Source organism: Camelus dromedarius, chromosome 2 (genome assembly GCF_036321535.1).
Source record: "Camelus dromedarius isolate mCamDro1 chromosome 2, mCamDro1.pat, whole genome shotgun sequence".
NCBI lineage: Eukaryota > Metazoa > Chordata > Mammalia > Artiodactyla > Camelidae > Camelus > Camelus dromedarius.
Genome location: NC_087437.1, coordinates 109,776,173 through 109,799,198, shown reverse-complemented (window position 1 = coordinate 109,799,198; position 23,026 = coordinate 109,776,173). Strand labels below are relative to the sequence as shown.

Below are 23,026 nucleotides of genomic sequence, written 5' to 3'. Positions count from 1 at the left end.
GCACTTTATCAGCCATTGGATAAGGTGTATTTCTTATGCATACATTTCTGTGACAGACATGCCCAGAACCTATTTTTCCTTCTTTACTAAGAGAGTCTCAATTCTGTTTAGAGTAGAAATCTACTTTGTTAAAAATATGCCCCTCCCAACACGTCCTTGACCTGGTTTTGCCAAGGGACCCACATCTGGCCAGTGAGACTAAGAGGGAGTCTCCTAGGTCAGGCTCCCGAGAAAGTTCTGCTTTCTTCTGGTGGAGACAGGCTGAGGAGCTTGGGTCTCTGCTCCTTTGCCACCCCCTCCCCTTCGCCTGGAGGTGGCTCAGCTGTTCTGAGGTTCTGAAGACAAGTGCCACGTGCTGGGTTGCTGTGAGCAGAAAGCTAGACAGAGCCTCTGTCCTCGGGGAATCATCAGAGCAGCTGCGCCAGCCCTGAGCTGCCAAACTCTGCACTTTTTCTTATTTTATTTTATTTTATTGAAGTACAGTTGATTTACAATGTTGTGTTAATTTCTGGTGTGCAGCCTACTCATTCAGTTATACACACATATATATTTTTTTCATATTCTTTTCCATTATAAGCTGTTGAATACAGTTCCCTGTGCTGTACAGCAGGACCTTGTTGTTATCTATTTTGTATACGGTAGTTTGTATCTGCTAATCCCAACCTCCTAGTTTACCCCTCCCCCCAAAAAAGTGAAAGCATTTACACTTTTTTTAAGAGAGAAAAAATAAACATCTTACTTGTTTAAGCAACATTAGAATGTGTTATATAAAACCAAGTGTAATTGCTAGCGAATATAATTTTCTTCAAAGCGACTTTACAGAATGTCTTCTTTTAATTTAACCAGTAGGTTACATAAATTATGGTTATGCTCATTCATACAATGGAATACAGCACCATTGTAAATACGATGAGGTGGGCAAATAAGTAATGGCATGAAAATGTTCATGATAGATTGTTTAGTAGAGAAAAAAAGGAGCTAACGAAGCAGCATGCGTACTAGGTTTTGTCCGGACTTATCTTCATCTCGTCCACGTTTTTCTTTTCAGTTCTTTTGTGGTGAGTTGGGGTTGTAGTAAAGGAAGCACCAAGGAGGAGACGTGTCTTGAGAAGAGGTCAGTGGAGCACCGGGACCACACTGGTCTGCAAAGTCTGGGATGAGTGTGTATTGTAATGAGGGAAAGAGATATACATTTATCCTTGAAAATCTCAAGAAAGCAACTTAGAGAAAGTTTTAAAACTCATAATAGTATTATTTTTTCTTTTTCCTTCTTAAGTTTATTGGCTAATGTTTTGCCAAGATACACCTTCTTATTGTAAAAAACAAACGCCTTTAACATTAGGGAGATCAATTTTGATAGATATCATTATGTGCATTGTACTTAAATGCATTAAATGAATTGGGGCTTTTGGGGTAACTTTTTAGAACTCAGAAGAGCTTTAGTTCCAAATTATTTTTCGTGTTGGACTCATTTATTTGCAGTCAAAAATCATTTCATAATCTGGCTTCTAAATTCACATTTGGTATATGCCAGGGAACACTGCATTTTCATGTTTTTTAAAAAATGTTCTTTATTGCTATATATTTAATTATAAGAAAAAAGTAAAGTGTGGAACTACCCGGAATTCATAGGCTATGCATCTGAGCCATTCCATAAGCAATTAGCACTCATATTTACAAGCACATGTTTAATACCAGCAGAGCACCCCGTGTAAAGCAGAACATGGTTCGATGAAACCACTTGTACACACGCAACTCAAAAATGTTTAGGGAAACGAAATAACATATTTTATAACCCTTCACATCATTTGGGCAAGAGTTATGATTAGTATAAAAATACCCACAGTGTTCCACATATTCTCCCCAAATCACTGATTAGTAAATGTACAGTCAGGTAAGAGCTGCTTTTTTTTTTTTTTTTTTTTTTTTCCACTTATGGCTGGTGGGTTTTGGATATTCTTTAGAAAATGCTATACTCTAGAGTTCACCACTTGATTGAGTGTTGAAGGTTTTTCCATTCAGATGAATGAAGGTTTGACATTTTATTCCCTTAGACGTGGATCACACACATTAAGCACAACAAAAAAACACAAGAGACATTTTTACCTACGAGGAAAGTCACATTTAAAATATTAAGTAAGGTGAAACCCTTTGTAGTCAGTAATTCTCTTAGGCTTTATGTGAATGTGTGTGTTGCTATGCAATACTGTACATTTATCTAATTATTATATGAGACATTACTATATGGAAAAAGTACAGCTGATTTATGTTACTATTTGCTTTTTTTTCTTTACTAATAGCTGATAAGGGTATAACGTTTTATTTTTAATTTTTTAAGTAGAGCTGGTTTATAATGTTGAGTTAATTTCTGGTCTACAGCACAGTGATTCAGTTATACACATATACATTCCTTTTCATATTCTTTTTTGTTATAGGCTATTAGAAGATACTGAATATATTTCCCTGTGCTATATAGTAGGACCTTGCTGTTAATCTATTTTATATTTAGTAGTCAGTAGCTGCAAATCCCAAACTCCCAATTTATTCCTCCCTACCCTCTTTCCTCCTTGATAATTGCAAGTTTGTTTTCTATGTCTCTGAGTCTTTTTCTCTTTTGTAAATAAGTTCATTTATGTCATTTTTTAGATTCCACATATAAGAGATATCATATGGTATTTTTCTTTCTCTTTCTGTCTCACTTCACTTAGAATGACAATATCCAGGTCCAACCATGTTGCAGGAAATGACATTATTTTATTATTTTTTATGGATGAATACTATTCCAATGTGTGTGTGTGTGTGTATACCCCACAACTTCTTTATCCAGTCTTCTATCTGTAGATGGACATTTAGGTTGCTTCCATGTCTTGGATACTGCAAATAATGCTGCTATAAACATTGAGGTGCATGTATCTTTTTGAATTAAGGTTCCCTCTGGATATACGCCCAGGAGTGAAACTGCTGGATCATCTGGTAAGTCTATTTTTATTTTTGTAAGGAATCTCCATTCTGTTTTCCACAATGGTTGCGTCAAACTACATTCCCACCAGCTCTGTAGGAGGGTTAGCTTTTCTCCACATCCTCTCCAGCATTTATCATTGTGGACTTTTTAAATGATGGACTTTCTGACTGGTGTGAGGTGATCCCTTTTTTGTTTGTTTGTTATTGAGTTTATGAGCTATTTGTATATGCTGGAAATTAAGCCTTTGTCAGCGGCATCATTTGCAAATATTTTCTCCCATTCCATAGGTTGTCTTTTTTGTTGTTGTTGTTTATAGCTTCCTTTGCTGTGCAAAAGCTTATAAGCTGAATTAGGTCCTATTTTTTGCTTTTATTTCTATTGCCTTGGTAGACTGACAGAGGAGCTATGTGCTATTTTCTACACACAACACAGACTTGCCTGTGAGAATAATACCCACCTATTGCTTTAAAAGGACAAAACTTGAAATGCCTTAGAGAATAGATTCTACTTTCTCTGACAAATGACAAAGCATACCTTGGACCACAGATGTAATTCTGTATGACTGGTAAATTTATACATAGTCTTTTGGGAACGTTAATAATACCTTAGATAAGATAACAGAGGAATGAACAAATAACACATGAGACTTCTATTAAACCAATCCTCACACTTTATATTGGTGTTAGTTTCAAAATAAAACCAATTCAATATATTCTTATTGAGCATACTACGTTTTAAATTTAAGTTAGGTATTAACTTTTGCCCTTAGAGGTAAAATGTCTCTCAATTTTTAAAAATGTGATTGCACTGTCTTCTGGCTTTGTTGTTGCTGTTGGAAAGGTAGCTATCAGGTCAGCAAGATAGCAGAAGAGGAGTTTTCTATCATCATCCTCAGACAAAACATTGAATTCGACAACCACCCATGGATGAGAGCATCTTTATAGGAGTCTGGAAATCTGAGAAGTTTCAGCACATTGTTGGACAAAAACAAACTGAGAACTGACAAGAAATAAAATCACTATCTTAAAAAAATTTTGCACTCCCACGTTCATTGCAGCATTGTTTGCAGTATCCAAGATGTGGCAACATCCTATGTGTCTGTCAGTAGATGAACTGATAAGGAAAACTTGATATATTATATATGAAGTTGGGAAATGGGAAGATGTTGGTCAAAGAGGACAAATTTTAGTTATAAGATGAATAAGTTCTAGAGACCAATGTAATGTATGGTGATTATAGTTAAGAATAATGAATTTTATACTTGAAATTTGTTAAGAAAGTAGACATCAAGTGTTCTCATTACACATACCACATAAACGTTAACTAGGTGAGATGAATGGATATGTTTATTAGTTTGATTGTGGCAATCATTTCTTAATGTAGACATATTTCAAAACATCACATTATACACCTTATATATTTATAAACTTTATTTGTCACACTTTGGTAAAGCTGGAAAAATTTTTAAAAATCAAGTGGAAACAAAATAGCTATCATTCTAACTATTGATTCTTTGTCAGTTGTCATTTTTTTCTCAACTGTTATTAACATTTTTCTCTTTTATCATTAGTGTTCTGCAAAGTACCACAATGCAGCTGGAAGGGTACCTTTTTATTTATCTGTTTAGAATTAAATGTGCTTCCTAACTCTGACAATTTGGAAATTCTGATTCCAGAATCTAACATTCTGGAAAATTCTCATCCATTAACCCTGATTATGGTCTTCTTCATTCTATATATTATCTCCATTTAAATGTAACTCCAGTTAAACTTACTTTGACTTTCTCTTTCCTCCACAAGACTCAAACTTCCTTTTGCATTTTCCAACCCATTCTTTGTTACATGTGAATAGTTTTTTTTATTTTTGTATTATTTTATATTCATATGTGTTAAATGTGTATTCTATAAAGATGTAATTCTTTTTAATCTCTTTTAAAACTCATTTTTTGGTTACTTTTTTTTAATTTTCTTGAATTTCCATTTGCTTTAGGTCTACATTTTATTTCATTGTATGTATTTTCATTTTATATTCTGTTCCCAATAATCTCAATATCAAATTTTTGGAGGTCTGATTCTGCTGTCTTTTCTTCTGCAAGTTCTTACATACCTCCTCGTGTATTTTGGGATTTGTGATTGTGAGTCTTGTTTTTTGGATATCTGTGGGAATGCATTGAGGACTCTTTCAGAGGAAAGTTACACTGTTTTTGTTAGGCACTTCTAGGCATCATCAACCCAGATTTGCTTTCAGTTAAAATTCCCAGGCTGCAATTTTGTGGATCATGTAAATACTGCTAACCTATACCAAATCTCTATAAAGCCACAAAATCTCAGGCTACTTTTGAAATCCTAGTCAGAGACAAGCAAATTCCCTTATTGTTGGACTTATTGGCGGAAATTCTCTAAGTTACTCTTTCTCCTTAAATTGTTGCTCTTTGAGAATCTTACCCTTACTTTAGGGTGTCTAATCTTAATTCAGGCATTTGCCCAGGCCATGTGCACCACCACCCTAACTGCAGTGCGAGGCCATTAGGGGATGGTGGAATCCTTACGGGTACTCCCAGCTGCCTCCTTTGTGAATATCTCAAAATTAAATTTCTGTTTAGTTCTTAATCTCAAAATATATCCCATATTTTCTCAAAAACTTTCTATGCATTAAATACAGTGATTTTTTCAAAAATTTTATATTTTTTAAATGAGAAAATTACAATGTATCAGTCTCCAGTGTCAATAGAAATTACTGAATATCAATTGAAGTGCTAATTGATATCCTATGCTTAATAGCACAAGAAGATTCTCTAGTTGAAGTTAAATAAGCATTGACTTATATTGAAGACAAACATACTTCTCAGATTTTATGATTCATTTAAATATCTTCCTTGTCAAGTATAACCTGCTTAAGAAATCTGTAATTGGCCTCAACTATCTATCTCAAAAAATCAAACTCTTTACTTCTCAAGCTAATTTCTATTCAACTTTATTCCTTTACTATATGAGTTTTACTAAAATGTGTAAAAATAAAATTTCACTAAGTTAAAAATGTCACTCTTACAGAAATACAGAAAAGAACATGTGTTTCAAATATGTATTTAACTCATTAATGAAAAAAACTAAGGAGGGCTGGTTGCAGGAGCACAAGGAAAGATATATTGAAACAAGTTTGCTAAGTCAAAAATAAACCTCTTTAGTGTCCCAAGAGCAAGAAAACATAAGAAAAAACATTATCGTTTACTGTCCAGAAATTATTTGCATCTCTATAGGAAAAAATTTGTAAGTAGCGTGTAACCTCACAAAGTTTTAGTCCTAACCAATAGTAAATGCCAAGTAAAACCTAGGTGTTATCCCCTAAAGAATTAAATAAGACTTGGTTGACTCTGTGAAGCAATGTTCCTTCATGGCATTGAAAGGCCATGCAGTCCTTATTTTGCTTTATTTCTAATTAGTGGATTTTTTTCACTGCAAATGTAAAGTCTATGAGAGCAAGAGTTTTACCATTTTTGTCCATTCTTCCATGACTAGTGCACAGCAGAGTAGTCTGACACATACTAGCTACTCAGACAATATGTTGAAATAATCAATCAGTGAATTGATGAAATGCCCTTTTTCCCTCTATTTATCTAAATTAATGCATCCCCACTCTATCAGACCTGAGGTTTTTTTCAATATAAAATATTTGGTAATGTCCTATAGAATACTGGGGAATGAAGGTCACAGAAGATGATATAAAATAGTCATTTGGAAAAGTCAATATCATGTCTTACTATAACATAAGGGAAACTTTAAGTGAACATAATTTATTTTAAATGACATGTATTTCATTATCTAGTCAAATAGGAACATCTACACTAAAGGAAAATAAATTAGTCAGATGTTTACTCTTACATGTAGACTCATTGACAATGTGCGCACTAAAGACAGATTGATACAGACGCTAGATGTGTGACATAAACTCCATGACTGATTGCCATGAACGCTGTGATTTTTTAAATAATGAATAACTTTTAGTATAAGTTCCAAATGAAACAAAAGTCAACCTTCCCTCTATTTACTGGTTACTACATTTTTGGATTCTCATCGTGCGTTAAAAAAAATTGCTTTGAGCTTTTATGTAAAATGGAGTAGAGTTCTATGTTCATAATCATAAACAGAGTTTTCAGTTACTATCCAAATGACCATTAGAAAGTTGCATGACATGTAGGATAATGCATTTTTTTTTTGAAGGACTGTCTTTTAAGTCGTTTGTACAAGATGACTAGTATACCTCCATCTATTAAATGCCAGTGAAGTTTCCAGTCACTGTGGTAACCAAGTTCCACTTCCCCAAAAACTCATTATCAAAATGTTTCTAAGCCAGTAAAAGTACTTCCTCATTTCAGGATCACTTATTAAGACATATTTACCCATTTTTAAAGGGTCAATTTGAACAATATGAGTTCATGAGTATTTCCCAGTATTCCTATGAGTATTCCTATGAAAATTATTCTCTCATTTCTCCAGCACTTGAAGACTTTTAAAGTTTGTGCAGACGGTGCAGTGATTAAGAATGTGTACTTTGTAATCTTCTTGTCTAGGTTTCTATTTTCTGTGTCTTTGGGCTGCTCACCTAACCTCTCTGTGTTTCACTTTTCTCATTTGTAAAAACTGAATGAAATTGATAGCCATCTCACTGGGTTGTTATGATGAAAAGAGTCACATCATTTACAAGGTTGAAGGGGTATCAGTACATATTGATTATTTTTTTCTAGTTAGTTCCAATCAGCTAATCCTTTAAATATGCACCACTAGCCTTGTCTCTTTAAGTTGATAGTAAGCTCCTTGAAGGCAGGGCATTTGAACAATGGTGGATAAACTGTTGGTAATCAATACATATTTATTTATCAAGTATGTATATTTAGTTTGAGCCATTGCAGAAGCATAATATTTGCATAACAGAACTTTTGAAAATATGTTAAAATTGCAAAACATACTAGAGATATTACCACAAAAGAGTTATTAGTTCAAAGAAGAGTGCTCAAAAGCAGAGAAACTAAAAATGTATGTTTTTTTGTTATTGATTTACAGCAAGCTTTTGGCCAAGTCACTGAGTTGCTCACATTTCCCACAACCAGGTGCAGACATAACACCTGCTCCTTCCCTCTCCCTTGAGAATGTGTAAGGTTAGATAATGTATATGAAGCCTTTGTTCCCAAGCCACAATACAATTATCTATCCTCTTACCATCATTCAAAAGTTCACAAATGACAAATGCTGGAGAGGCTGTGGAGAAAATGGAACCCTCCTACACTGCTGGTGGGAATGCAGTTTGGTGCAGCCAGAAAACAGTGTGGAGATTCCTCAAAAGACTAGGAATAGACTTTCCATATGACCCAGGAATCCCACTCCTGGGCATACATCTGGAAGGAACCCTATTTCAAAATGACACCTGAACCCCAATGTTCATAGAAGCACTATTTACAATAGCCAAGACATGGGAACAGCCTAAATGTCCATCAATAGATGACCGGATAAAGAAGAGGTGATATATTTATACAATGGAATACTATTCAGCCATAAAAAATGACAACATAACGCCATTTGCAGCAACATGGATATCCCTGGAGAATGTCATTCTAAGTGAAGTAAGCCAGAAAGAGAAAGAAAAATACCATATGAGATCACTTATATGTGGAATCTAAAAAAAAAAAAAAATTAATACAAAACAGAAATAGACTCACAGACATAGAATACAAACTTGTGGTTGCCAGTGGGGTGGGGAGTGGGAAGGGACAGACTGGGATTTCAAAATTTGTAGATACTGACAGGCATATGCAAAATAGATAAACAAGATTATACTGTATAGCACAGGGATATATGTACAAGATCTTGTGGAGGCTCACAGTGAAAAATAATGTGACAACAAATATATGTATGTTCACGTATAACTGAAAAATTGTGCTCTACACTGGAATTTGACACAACATTGTAAAATAACTATAACTCAATAAAAAATGTTAAGAAAAAATAAAATAAATAAAATTTCTCTATCCTGTGACATTATAAAGGGTCTTGATGAATCATGTCCTCCTGTAGATTTTCTCGGCTAGAGGAAGGTGTGTCTGCTCTTTTTTCTTAACCACTGAACAATACAAAATACTCATTACCTTATTATATAGTTGGGTAGTATTACATAAAGTTTCAAGTGTCCCAACCATCAGCTTTTACGATCTCCATAAAAAAGTTCAGGAGCAAGCACTGAACTCAGATGGTAGAAAGCCTTGGTTTTATATTCTCATCTTTCACAGTGAAATATTAACTCTCAAATTAACTGCGGAAGAAACTGACAATTTTCCATCTCTAGGCAATTAAATTAATAATTAATTGCTGATTGTTATTGATTTTTAATTTGTTTTTGCAAGATAAATTTATATGTTTTTAAGGCAAAAGAAACCCTTAACTCGAATTCACCTAAATGCAACCAAGTTAAACCAGCATATAGTACTCAGATGTGACTCTGAGCCCACACAGCCTGAGGCTGGGTCTTGGCTTTACCTATTCGCTGAATGACACTGCACCTTAGTTTGTCATGCTGAGTATTCCCTTCTGAAAGATGGAACTGAAGATAATGCCTACTCACAGGGTAATTTTACACCCTAATAAAGGTAAATAACACATGAACTAATAGGTAATAATAGTTCATATCTGTGTGATGTATCGGAGTGCTTAGTTAAGTATTACCCATGATTCTCTGTGGTGGGGGCCTGCCCCGTGCAATGCAGGAAGTTCCTAGCCTCTACTCAGTAGAAATCAGCAGAATCTTCCCAGTTTGATCAAAAATATCTCCAGATATTGCCAAATGTCTCATGACGAAAACAATTATCTCCGACTGAGAACCATTGTTTTAGTGTGATAGATTTTATGGGGTAGGGGTGGACCAATTATGAAACGACATAGTTTCTGAAGGGCAGAAGCGTACAGGCTAATGGGAGAGAGAACTCTGAAGCACAGAATTTGAACTGAGACACATCAGAACTTGAATTCAGACTCTGAACATTCTTAATTGTCTCTAGTTGCACCATTTCCTCATCTGTAAAATGTAAATAACCATTAGAAATAAGCAGATAGTTCAAGAACTTGGCTGGTAACAAAATAAGTGCACAAAAATTAATAATTTTTTTATTTTATAGTTTAAAATTATTAGGGGTAAAAGATCCAAATCATAAAAGCAACAAAATATTAAAAAAAGACTAAAATTAACAAAATAAAACACCTTAAATTTAAGCTATACCCAATAATTACTATGGGATATAAATTAGGAAACTGATATGAAGCTTTAATACTGTGAAACTATGGATCATTTCCTGTTTAATAATACCATTTATATAACCCTTTTAGAATTCAATATGGCTTTCACTGTTGTTAATTTAACATACCTATTTTAAAGTTCATTGGGAAAAAAGCCAAAAGCAGTTAAAAAGTAGAAAACACGAGATTTTTTTAAAGCTTTTTAAATAAAATTTCAATAACTAAAATGTTATGTTATTAATGTGAAAAAGGCTAAAAAGAAATGCAGCCCAATTACAAAAAAAGAAGAAGAATATAAATAGATCTGCAGCAAATTAAACTGTATAGATAGATCCATGAAACAAAATAGGAAATCCAGAAACAATCCAAATATGCTTTTAATAAGTTAAAAAAATATTTGCTGAACCCATACTATGTTCCTGGCACTGGTGTAAGTATTGGGGATATATGAGTACATAAAACAGAATATGTTCTTGTTCTAGATTTTACTTAGAATAGGCAGAAAACAATTAAAAATAAGCTCACAGGTTCATTGTATAATGTTTGATAGTGATAAGTGATTAAAAATATGTAAATGAGAATAAAGTAACAGAGTATTTCCAATTTAGATAGGGTGGTCTCTGGTCAGAGGAGTCTTTTAATTTGTAACTTTAAAGCAGAGATTTAAAAAGCAGACAGGGAGCCCCATACACATATAGAGGTGGTGTACTGGGGGCTTTGGGCCAGACCAGTGGGAGATGAAGTCAAAGAACTTACTGGGTGCCAGCTATTACAGAGATGTCGCCTTTTATTCTAAGTGTGATAGAAAGCCACGAGAAGGAGGACACAGCATCTGCGACAAACAAGCAGTGACAGACAAAACGACAGCAATATGACTAATCAGAAAACAGTTTCAGTGGTTTGGCTGACTGGACCACGACATCTGTGGTGGAGGAGGTGAGAGCCTTAAGAATTGCTGATGAATTGCATGTTGGATGTGAGGCAAAGAGATGAGTTAAGGACACCTTCAGCTGTTTTGGTCAGAGCTGGGCATATAGAGGGTGCATTTACTGAGACAAGGAAGGACTAGTTTAGGAAAGTTTGATTAATCAAGAGTTTGGCTATGAACAAATTATGTTTAAGATGTCTATTAGACCCACATGTGGAAAAATGTTCAACAGGCTGTTAGACAGATGAGTCCAGAGCCCAAGGGAGTGGTAGCCACTGGAGACACAGATTTGGAGATGATTTTCAAACCACAGTTTGGATAAGGTCACTAAGAGGGTCTGTGCTGACGAAGAAGTGTAGAGATCCAAGGTGCTCGGTGCTTCGCACATAGGACAATAACATACATGTGTGTTTATTCCCTATTGCTGTTGTAACAGATGACCACAGTAGAGATTTTAAACATCACGAATCTATTGTCTTACGGTCATGGAGGTCAGAGGTCCAAAATCAGGTGTGGGCAGGGCTGGGTTCTTTCCAGAGGCTCTGGGGAAAATCTATCTCTGCTTTTTCCAGCTTCGAGAGGCTGGCTGCATTTCTTACCTTGTGAGCTCCACTCTCCATCTTGAAAACCAATGTCTGGCTGTTCTCCACAAGCTGCCTTCTCTCTGGTTCTTCTTTTCCATCCCCCCACATTTGAGGACCCTCTTGATTACTTTGGACCTAGTCATGTGGTCCAAGATCATCTCCCTATCTTAAAGTTATTTTTAATTATCAGAGTACATCCACAAGCTTAATTCTTCTTTTCCATGGAACCAAACATAGTACAGTTCCAAGTAGTAGGATGTGGACGTCTTTGGGAGACCACTATTCTGCTTATTACAGTCTGTGATAAAGGCAGCATGTTACAAAAAGAGAGAGAAAGAGAGAGAGAGAAAAGCAATAGCTTATTTGATAAAAGATGTAGATGTAACTGTTGTGGCTAAAAATGTGAAAAAAAATTTAGAGTGAATTTCTCATCTCAGGTCATACATTAGTTTAACCATCAAAAATTAAAATTTTCTAGTAAAAATAAAAATCTTGAGAACTAGAATACTCTATGGAAGAGTGTACTGAGGAATTCCATAAAAGCACAATGGAAAATAGTAACTGATTTGACTGAGATTTATCAGTATTGTATGAAGTATGTTTGTCAAAGCAAAGAATAAGTAAAATTAAAAGGCAGGCAACAAACAAAGCTATGTACAACAATGATGGGAGTCTAATAATGTTATTTCTAATATATGAAGTTACTATAAATGGTTTTTAAAGCATACACACCAAAAGCAAAAAAAAAAGCATATTTAGTAAGATTTTTAAAAAATGTTAGAGGCATGAAATACAGTTGACCCTTGAACTGAGAGCAAGGGGAACCAACCCTCCACATAGTTGAAAATCTGCATATAATTTATAATTGGACCTCTGCATCTATGGTTCTGCAGCCGTGGATTCAACTATAGAAAATCATGCAGTACAGTAATAGTTACTAATGAAAAACAATTCACCTGTAAGTGGACTCATGCAGTTCAAACTTGTGTTGTTCAAGGGTCAACTATATAGCAGTTTAGTCTCACCAGTAATCAGAGAGATGTGAATTCTAATTATCTTAAGATGCTCTACTATACCTGCTAAGTGGAACTTTTTGTTATGATAACCCAGTGATGGTAAAGAAACAGGGTAATAGGTACTTTCAAGTACTGCTGGTGGAAAGTAATTTAAAATATAAACTAAAAGTCTGTACAGTATTTGTATTATTTGATTTGATAATTACAAGTTAAGAAAATAGTCAAAAGGGCTCAAAGAAAATTTAAAAATATTAAAAAATTGAAAACAAGCTAGAGATTGATTAAATAAAAATTTTCATTTATTTTAATTATTTTATTAATTTATTTTAATTTATTTTTTCTTGAGTTTCTACTATATATTTAGCATTGTATCTGGTTCTTTATATATTTTACCATTAATCCTCAAAGTAATACAGAGTCAAATAATAGATTGATATTCAACTCTAAAAATGATCTCTTAGAAAAATATTTAAAGAAATGGAAAGATATTTGTAGTATATAATTAATTGAAATGATAAAGCTTTTCAGTCACTTTTTAATTTAATACATAGTTATTTTGCACTAACTTACATGCCAGGTGTCTGCTTTTTGCTAGAAAGACAGCAAATAATAAAACAAAAGGCATCTATTCTCACTGAGCTCACACAGTCAATAAATAAATAGTTACAAGGGGCCAAGAGCTGTGTGTGTGTGTGTGTGTGTGTGTGTGCGCGCGCGCATAGGTTAGCATACATGCATTATTTCTCTGCTGTATTAGCTGAGAGGACCTAAAAGATATGACACCGTAGAAGCAACAAGCACCCCTAGAGCCCAGATCTTGGTTTCTTCACTCTCTAACAAAAGAAAGCAGAGTTCCTTGGAGAAATTGCTGATTCTAGGGCTGGGGCAGGAATATACACGCTAAGCCTGGAGCACCTTGTAATGCCAGAAAGTAAGAGTCCTATGTTAAACGGGCACAAGAAATAAATGAAAGAATTTCCAGTGGCCAAAGCAGGAAAAACTCTGAGAACAAAATAGTTTTGGATTACAACTCAAAGTACAAAATAAATATCCATACTAATCAATCAATCAATCATTGAATAAATTAGTTATTGGGAAAGGAAAGACACATCTCCCACAGAGAAGAATTCCAAATAATTTGTGTAAATACTCCACTCCTTAAGTGTGGGCTACACATGGTAACTTCCTTCTAAAGAGTGCAGTGTGGAGAACAGGTGGGCGTAACTTTACAGCAGAGAAGTCTGACAAACCCATCCCAGCCAGATGAATAAGGTCAACATTCCAAAGTCATAAATAGTGATAAATCACTTTGCTGTACACCTGAAACTCACCTTGTAAATCAACTACACTTCAATTTAAAAAGGAAGGATTAAAAAAATGAAGTCATAAATAGTGCTGATAGTACGTACTTTTGATAGTATGTGATGAAAACTGCATTTTACCTCTGTGATCTTTTTCCCCTTAACCCACAACTGCTATCTAATCATGAGAAAAATATCAGATAAATCCCAATAGAAGGTCATCCTACGAAATAACTGTATAGTACGCCTCAACTTTTAGAGTCATCAAATACAAGGGAAGTCTGAGAAACTGTCATAGCCAAGAGGAGTCTAAGGCATCATTACAACTAAAGGTAATGTGGTATCCTGAATGGGATATTGGAACAGAGAAAGAACACCAGCTAAAAACTAAGAAAATCTGAATAAACTGAACTTTAGTTAATAATAATGTGCCTGTATTTGTTTATTAATTGTGACAAATGTCCCATACCAATGAGTAATGTTAATAATAGATGAAACTATTGTTTCATTCAGGCTGTGAAGCATGTAAACTCCCTGTATTAGCTTCTTAAATTTTTTCTAAATTTAAAAACTATTCTAAAAAAATAAAATATATATAAAATCCAACAAAATGGACTGTTAAGTTTTCTCAAAAAGTCATAAAATTAATTATTGGATGGATACACTTTGATCAATTTTTTGTAATAAAGTTAATATATGGAAAACTTATTTACTCTATGTAATGTTAGCCAATTTATGCTAATATTTCATTTAACCCATTTATACAAAGAGGAAACCAAGGGTTAGAAAGGTACCTCGATATTGTTTAAACTGATATCCATGGGAACCTGAGAGTCTCCAAAATGTGTGGAGACACTTCTGCTTAACGAGAATTTTCGGTTGTGTTAGGTTATCTAGATGACAACTGCGATTACCTACTGCCTTATGATTGACCCAAGTGATGATCTAAAGTGAAAACCTTGAACGTGTAATGTGCTTGATGTGCATCTGACTTCTTTCAGGTTGGCTTGTCCAAATTTTAAAGTAAGAATATTCAGTTTGCACAATTTAGTTACTGGTTAAATTATTTTTACTATTTGTACAGATCTGATTTTTTGCAGTGATAATTTTCAGTTTAAAGAAATTCACCATTAGGCTTTAGTTTTTCAAATCACATAATAGAGACATTGATTTGCCTTCATGAAAATGACATTGCACACTGGAATAATTTTCAAAATAAAGGTCAAATGTGGTCATGGCACACTGTGCATATGCAGAGTTCAGAGACAAAAAGCCAATTAGTGGGATATTGAGCCTTACAATGTGCAGAGACACTCAGGCAAAATCAAATGAAAGAAAGAACTTGCTGAAATCTTCTCACATTTGGATCAAACGTAATGAGTAGATCTGATCTTCGCATCGCTCATTAGTAAGTATATATGTAAATATGTATTGAAGAACAGTCCATGTTAATTTGCCACTGTTTTACTTAGGGGCATGCTCTTAAACATTTTGGCCCATCAGAATGTTGAATCCAATTAAGAATAATTTTATTGTTAAAATGAAAAAAGTGACAGTGGTAAATGAGTGCTTCAAATAATGGTGCCTCCCATTCAAAATCCAACAAATGAAAAATGACAAGTGGAGGACACGTTATGAAAGTGCATCTTTCTGCTAGTAAATCTAACATCCAGAATTTAGTTGTAAAATCTAATATTCTCTACCAAATCAAAGTAATGATAATTTAAAGCTTATCAGCTGTACAATTTTGTTTGTACCTAATTTGTTAATTATTTGGTTTTATAGGTTTTGTAAGAACCATAAGCATAAAAATTTATCCCTTGCCTTATGCCTGAACATAAGTAATACAGTAATATAATGTAAATGTTTTTAACTTGTTTTTCAAAGATATTTGAACATAATTCACAGTTAGAAGCCCTGTGCTAATACTCCAGTTGAGGAGTTTTTAATTATAATTGGTAAATATTATGCCCTCACCCTGCTTTTTAAGGAATAACATTGCCTAATTGCAGAGAGATTTCAGCAGTGTATTCATCATTTTTATTTCAAAGCTGTTCACCACCTACTCACATAAGCCACAGTTTAACCAGCAATATAAAATATTTACACTCTAGGTTCTTGCCAAGGAGTGTAACCTCACACTCACTCTCAAGTCTCAAAAGCTCTACGGAAAGAAAGAATATTAATATAAAATTACCTTAAGGATATAATATCCATCCATTCATATAGATCAGTGGCTCTTAGTCGTAGCTGTGCACTAAAATCACCTAAGACGCAAGAAATACTGATGTTTGTATCCTATCTGGAGCTATTTTGATTTAATTGGTTTGATATGGGACCTGATTTGATTAATAAGAAGTTCCCTTATAAGATCTGAATTAAAAATCAAACCTGAGAGCCACTGGAACAGAAACTCTAAAGCAGTGCTTCTGATCCCAGTCGGTATTTTAGTGTCACGAGGGTGCTTTTAAAGTGGTGATGCAACTATAACAAAACAACAAAAACAAAAATACTGACGCTAGTGCCCCACCTCCCAGGATTCTGGTTTAATGGGTCTGGGGTGGGGCCGTACTTGCCGCTATTGTTTTAAAAGCTCCCACAGGTGATTCGAACATGTAGTCAGCCTGAAAATCACTGATCTAAGACCTGAACACCAGGGCCACAGTATTTAGACTCCTGTAAAAGAAAAAAAAACACCTGGGCAATTTTGTCCCTCTATTTACTGCAAGGAGGTGGTTCACTGTATTCTGCAGCGAAAGAGGTTTCTTTCTGGTGTCAAAAGCAAGAAGAGTTGTGCAACTTCTAAAGAAATGTGTTTGTTTTTAGTGCCTGGACACTCTGCATTGCCACTGAAAAGCTTGGACGCAAATGCAAGGCCAAAGCTTAGCAAATGTGGCACATATATTGTGGACAAACTTCATGTCATTTTTATCTGCTGTTTCCTATTCTTGTTTTACCCTGTCCCAAAATCCTCGTTCGCTTTTCGTGAATCATAAGCCTTCTTGTTTTGTTTACTTTCTTTCTTTCTTTTTTTTTAACAAGTGTTCTTCAATTGTTTCTGCAGCCCTATGGGACTGAAAAAAGAAAGGAGAGAAGGAAAAGGGAGAAAGAAGATAAATTCAAGGGTTTCTATTACATTTATTTAACTTTGTGTACAGAAGCAAAAACACATTCATTTAACACAGATTTGCTTTGCAGTGGATTTCTCTGACAGGTTTCACAGAAAAGCCCATTTAAATACTGGCATGTAAGTACCTTTAAAACAGTTCAAATTTGAGGTAATAATGCAAGATAATAGGATAAATTTGATTGACTAGCTGGTAGTATTAAACTTAATTTAGTTGGTTTTTGGATTACCCCCAAATGCATTCCTAGAATAGAAAATTAAGGTCTCATCTGTTTATACCCTCTTTGTACCTTATATTTTCTATACTCTAAATTTTTTATCCACAACTGTATCTCAATTACATATTTTGTGTCTGCAATTGCTTGTTTAATATTTATTACTCTCACTAAATTTAAGCTCTGTGAAGACATGGGATGGAGTTGTCATGTTCAAAAGTTAAGTTTTAAAATTGGGCGAGGGCCAAGCCAAGGATCAGTCTTTTGTATTAACACTAAGGGGTTTGGATTTTGGAGGAAATGGAGAACAATTGAAAACATTTAAGCAAGGTGGTGGCATGTTCAGAATTTGATTCAGCAAAGTCTTTATGGTTCCTAGTGGAGTAGGAATGACAAGAATAATACTAGAGACAGGGAGACAAAGTGGGACATTATTGAAGTGATTCAGGTAGGAATATTGAAGGGTGAACATAGCATAGAAGTGTTAGAACAGGGCACATATTAAATAAATTATAATAAGATGTTAATCAATATTTGGGCTCCCTGGGAAGCAGACTCGGAGGGGGAGATTAGTGTGCATTGTGTTTATTTGGAGTGCTCTTGGGATCAACATGGAGGGAAAGATGGGAAGGAAGAGAATTGGAACTGAGGAGAAGTCAAGTTGTAGCACGGGCTCAGTGAACATGAGCTCAGGAGCTGGGATGGCCCCTTAGAGTTCGCCCCCAGTTGGGACCAGAAGGCTAGACCTTCACACTCCTGTACTGACCAGTCATCAGTGGATACAGGCTGCCCCATGAATGGGGATTGATGTGGGTGAAATGACTGTCTTTAGGCAATACCTGAAGGTGCATGACAAGTGCGATCATTTTGCTGGTAGCACTCTCAGCGGCCAGAAGGGGCATTTGGGTGAAGAAGAGCTCCATTGACTGAGGGGCTGAGAGAAACAAAGGAACCCAGGGTGATAAACAGAGAGAGGCTTGGGCTGAAGATAAAAATTAGGAGTTTGTAGTCTCATATGATGTAGTAGAACCATGGCCACTGAGAGAGTGTTGAGATGTACATAGAAGCTGCAACAACCAGACAAAGCAAACATAGGTCAGGGCATCTATTGGAAGAAAATGCTGAGGAGAAGTAGTAAACAGGACAATATAACAAAGGCAAAAAGACAAATATTGCAGCAAGCCTTTCCTGTGTGCTTGCTCAAAGCAAGGTATTTTGCACATATTCCGTGAATTTGGTCTTCAAGGAAGCCTTATGAGATTGATATCATTATTATCCTAATTTTGTAAAATAGGGAATTTTGAGAGGTTCAAAATATGCCCAAATCTGATGGCTAAGGCATCAAGCCAAGACTAAAACAAGCCTCTGTCCAAAGCATGTGCTGTTTACTACTTCAGCTAGAAGATGGTGGTTTACCTTGACTTTTATAGAAAGGACCATTAAGCAAGGTTATGGAAGTACTTTTTGTAGATAGCAGTTAGGATGTCCAAGAATTCTGTCTCATTTCTGGCAAGTAGAAAATGTGAGGATGGACCAGAAGATGTATGTGAATACATAGTGGAGAATATAAATCTGGCAAGATGGAATTTTAATATGGAAGAGAACTGAGTATGCTGAGTATGTTTGTATTTTAAAGGACAACTCAGAGAGAGGAAGAGGGTGTAAGCTGCAGTGAAGGGAGGAGGTAGAAGGGGATAATATTCACAGAAAACTGGAGAGGAAAACAAAAATATCTCCCCTTAAAGGTCAAGGAGAGGAAAGTAAAGATGGTGTTGACAATTGACTCTGACTGTCAGGGGCAAAAACACTAAAGCTCTGTGTTATTTATAGTCCTCAGATTATTCTTATAGTCAGGATGTGCCTTCATGTTCTGAGTAAACATACGCTCTTCCTTGTGTTTCTCTGAGGTTCTACTTGGTGAAACATCAAACAGCTGGAAAAGAACAAGAAGCTGGAAACTCCCAGGAAAAGTAAAGATAGGAGTAAAAATGAGATAGAATGAGGAAGAGGAAATAGGAGTAATAAATCAGAGTGATGTTGGCAAATCCCTTCAGGGTGGGAATGGTTAAACTCGTGTCTCCATAACCAAGAACAAAGGGCCGAGAAAACCCTTCATCCTGAGCTAGTGTTAGGAAACTGTGAATGATATAGAAGTCATCTGTTTCCTCAATGATTCACATTCCTTAGAGAGGGAGTCCTCATCTGGTCAAGCATGGTGCCCAGAAAGCAAAACAAGGATGGATAGATAGATAGATAGACAGATAGACAAACAGATAGATAAACAGGTGACAGACCCCTTTTCATATTTTCTAATTGAATTAATACATTTTTAAAATCTGGGTAGTATTGGACCACCCATTATATCCTGGCTTCTTGTTGACCGAAATAGACGGCCACTTGGAAACTGTGATGCCTCCCCTGGAGTGTGCTTGGTGCACTTGCTTTTGAGTGGTTTTCATCCTTGAAATGGATTCCTTGTAGTAGAATGTGAAAGAAAATGAGGAAAAGTCCATGCTTCCCGAATTACGCCTGCTCCCCACCGCATGTGTGGGTAATGGCAAGAATGTGGCTGTCAAGGATGACAGCTTGACTCTTGGATTTTAAAACAGTCTCAGTTGAATTTTACTTGCTTTAGAAATTAAAAAAAAAAAAAAAACTATTGAGGGGATAGCATTAAATTTCAGGTTTAGTCCCATTTATGTGAAAATTCTTGAAAAGCACCTGTCCCTCCTGTTTTTGGGTCAGACTAGAAAGAGGAAGTAAACATCATATGTTAGACACTGTCTCTATTTCCGGGTCAGTTCCTGCACAGGTAGTCCAGCCCAGTGCTCTGAAGACTTCACATTCTACATCTAGCAAATTAGGAACTTAAACCTGATGACTTTGAAGCTTCCATCTCAAATAAGTTTTCTATTATCTGGATTTAAGTAATTGCACAGCTGATCCAAAGGGCTACTTTCATATTGTTCCATAAAAGTGGAATATACATTGTTGGCTTTGATAAATGTGATATATTCCAAGCTGTCATTGGCATTAGAAAGCTTATGTTCTAAATATTATTTCACCAAAGAGAAAAGTATTACTTGACAGATAATATAAATAATTACCAGCAAATTCAATTATAAGCAATACTTCTCCTTGCTCTTGCTTTTTGGATCTTAGGAATAAACTATGAAATCTGAATGTTTTAATTAGGACTCTTCTTTTTATAAAGTATCAGTGATTTTAGTAGAAGTCTTAAAAATAATGCCCAAACATTTCTCTCTATCCAGAAGCCTTTACTGGAACCAGAATTTATTAACCGTATTCAAGAAAAGTAGCTTAGATTAGAAGACAATTATAGATCATCCAAAGTCCAAAATGTTTCTCAGTTGCTCTCCAAAGAACTGGCAAGATTTTGGTGTTGTCTTCAGTTGTGGCTCAACACATATATTTATACTTTTATATCAGAGTGATTTTTAGACAGGAAGGTTTCAGCTCTGTAATTAGCAATCCACAATGGAATCTCTGACACATAATTACAGCATTGCTAAGGCAATAATAATATGAGAAATACTAACACTGAATGTAGTATTTCTTGACACACCTCTGGCTACCTTCTTATTGGCTGGGAAACAATTATATATGCCTACTACATAATCCATTCAGAAATGAATGCGTGTGTACAAAGACAGAATGCATTTATGACGGGTACTTCTAGTTAGGCCAAGTTCGGTCACTGCTGCTGGTCTGGACTAAAACGTTATGGGCAGTAACAGTGGAGAACACCATCAGAGACTGCCGTAGACTCACAGAGGCCTCCACGTTCTGGTTGGTGAGCAGCTTCGACCGCAGGTTGGATCAGGCTTCAGAGTAAAGGTGATGGCATTTTATCCACTGCAAATTGCTGGACTGGTCCTTGGGTTCCTTGGCATGGTTGGGACTCTTGCCACAACTCTTCTGCCTCAGTGGAGAATATCCGCTTTTATTGGCAGCAACATTATTGTCTTTGAAAGGCTCTGGGAAGGGCTCTGGATGAACTGCATCCGACAAGCCAAGGTCAGGTTGCAGTGCAAGTTCTATAGTTCTTTGCTGGCTCTCCCACCTGCCCTGGAGGCAGCCCGGGCCCTCATGTGTGTGGCGGTGGCTCTCTCTCTGATTGCTCTGATTATTGGCATCTGTGGCATGAAGAAGATTCAGTGCACAGGCTCGAACAAGAGGGCCAAAGCATACCTTCTGGGGACTTCTGGAGTCCTCTTTATCCTGACGGGCATCTTCGTTCTGATTCCGGTGTGCTGGACAGCCAACATCATCATCAGAGATTTCTACAACCCAGCCGTGCACGTAGGTCAGAAACGAGAGCTGGGAGCAGCACTTTTCCTCGGCTGGGCCAGTACTGCTGTCCTCTTCATCGGAGGGGGTCTGCTCTGTGGGTACTGCTGTTGCAACAGAAAGAAGCAAGGGCACAGGCATCCAGCCCCTGGGCATTGTGTGTCACACACAGATAAGCCACCACGGAATGAGACAGTGCTTAACAGGGCCTCCACCAGTTACGTCTAATACCTGCTTTCGGCTTAAAGTGTGGATTATGATCAGTGTGTTTTATAGAATCCTGCCAGAAACTGTAAGTAAGCCAAGCAGGAGAACTTGCTTGATGACTGCTTTCAAACTGAGATGAAATGTTTGAAGGACATACAAACTGTAGTCACCTGTGGTAGGAATAGACATGACTTGGGACATTCTGACCTCATGTGTATTAAATGCATTTACTATTACTGGACTCAAATAATCCCCTTTCCAATTTGTGCAGTCTAAAATCAAGTATAACCATAATCCTTAGTAAAATGGTAGACTAATCTTTTTTCACAATCATATATTATCTGTTAAGAAATCCAGATTCTATTGCAATTGATAATCTACAGCAATAAAACATATTCTAAAGCATAACCTGTTATTTTTTTCTCCAAATTATTTTTATGCTAACATGGTGACAGCTAAAATGATGACTTTTTTCTTCTTTAAACAACTAATCTGAAAAATGATAGACATCAAATAAGGATTTTCAATTGAATTTATCAAAATATGGAAATACTCATTCAATGCAGAGATTTGTTACTCCTTTAGGAAACACACATGCACAGGAAAGTAAACACTCTTAGGGAGAAGGAAGCTTTCATTTCTGTTAGGATCTCTAAGAAGGTAATTTCAAAGCATCTAATTTATGTAGTTAAACTTGCTTGGAATTATATATTCAAAGGAAAATGATTTATGAATGAAAAACTATGCTTTCATAACCTATGATGTGCATTACAAGCAAACAGAAGTACCTTTCTTGATAAGACTCATCAATAGAAGGCTGTGACATGGAATTCTCATCAAGAGGAAACACAGTTCTCATTAGAGAATCGGATTTGGGTGTTGAAGGAAATGGTTTCTGTTCCCTGTTTTATTTAGTCATTATACTGGTCTACTCACGTTACGTAAAAAAGAATCCAGGTTATGATTCAGGTAATTAGTCAGGCCAAAATAAGTCCTCCTTTTTATTCTCTAATAAAAAACAGGCATGGCTAAGACATAGTGTTTTGGTTGAATTATATGCATTATTTTCTTAATTCTTTACTTCCCATGTATTTAACA

The 23,026-nt window shown here is 35.7% G+C and overlaps 1 protein-coding gene across 1 annotated transcript; it reads left to right on the top strand.

Annotated features, from left to right (window-relative positions):
* Positions 1-21,159: 21,159 nt before the first annotated feature.
* On the top strand, positions 21,160-22,129 carry CLDN17 (claudin 17). The gene has a single exon (XM_010977371.3). It carries the CDS (start codon positions 21,272-21,274, stop codon positions 21,947-21,949), a length of 678 nt encoding a protein of 225 aa, XP_010975673.1. The 5' UTR covers positions 21,160-21,271; the 3' UTR covers positions 21,950-22,129.
* The last annotated feature ends 897 nt before the right edge of the window (positions 22,130-23,026 follow it).

Coding starts and splice junctions, on each gene's coding strand:
- CLDN17 (XM_010977371.3), top strand. CDS start 21,272: ATGGCATTTTATCCACTGCAAATTGCTGGACTGGTCCTTGGGTTCCTT.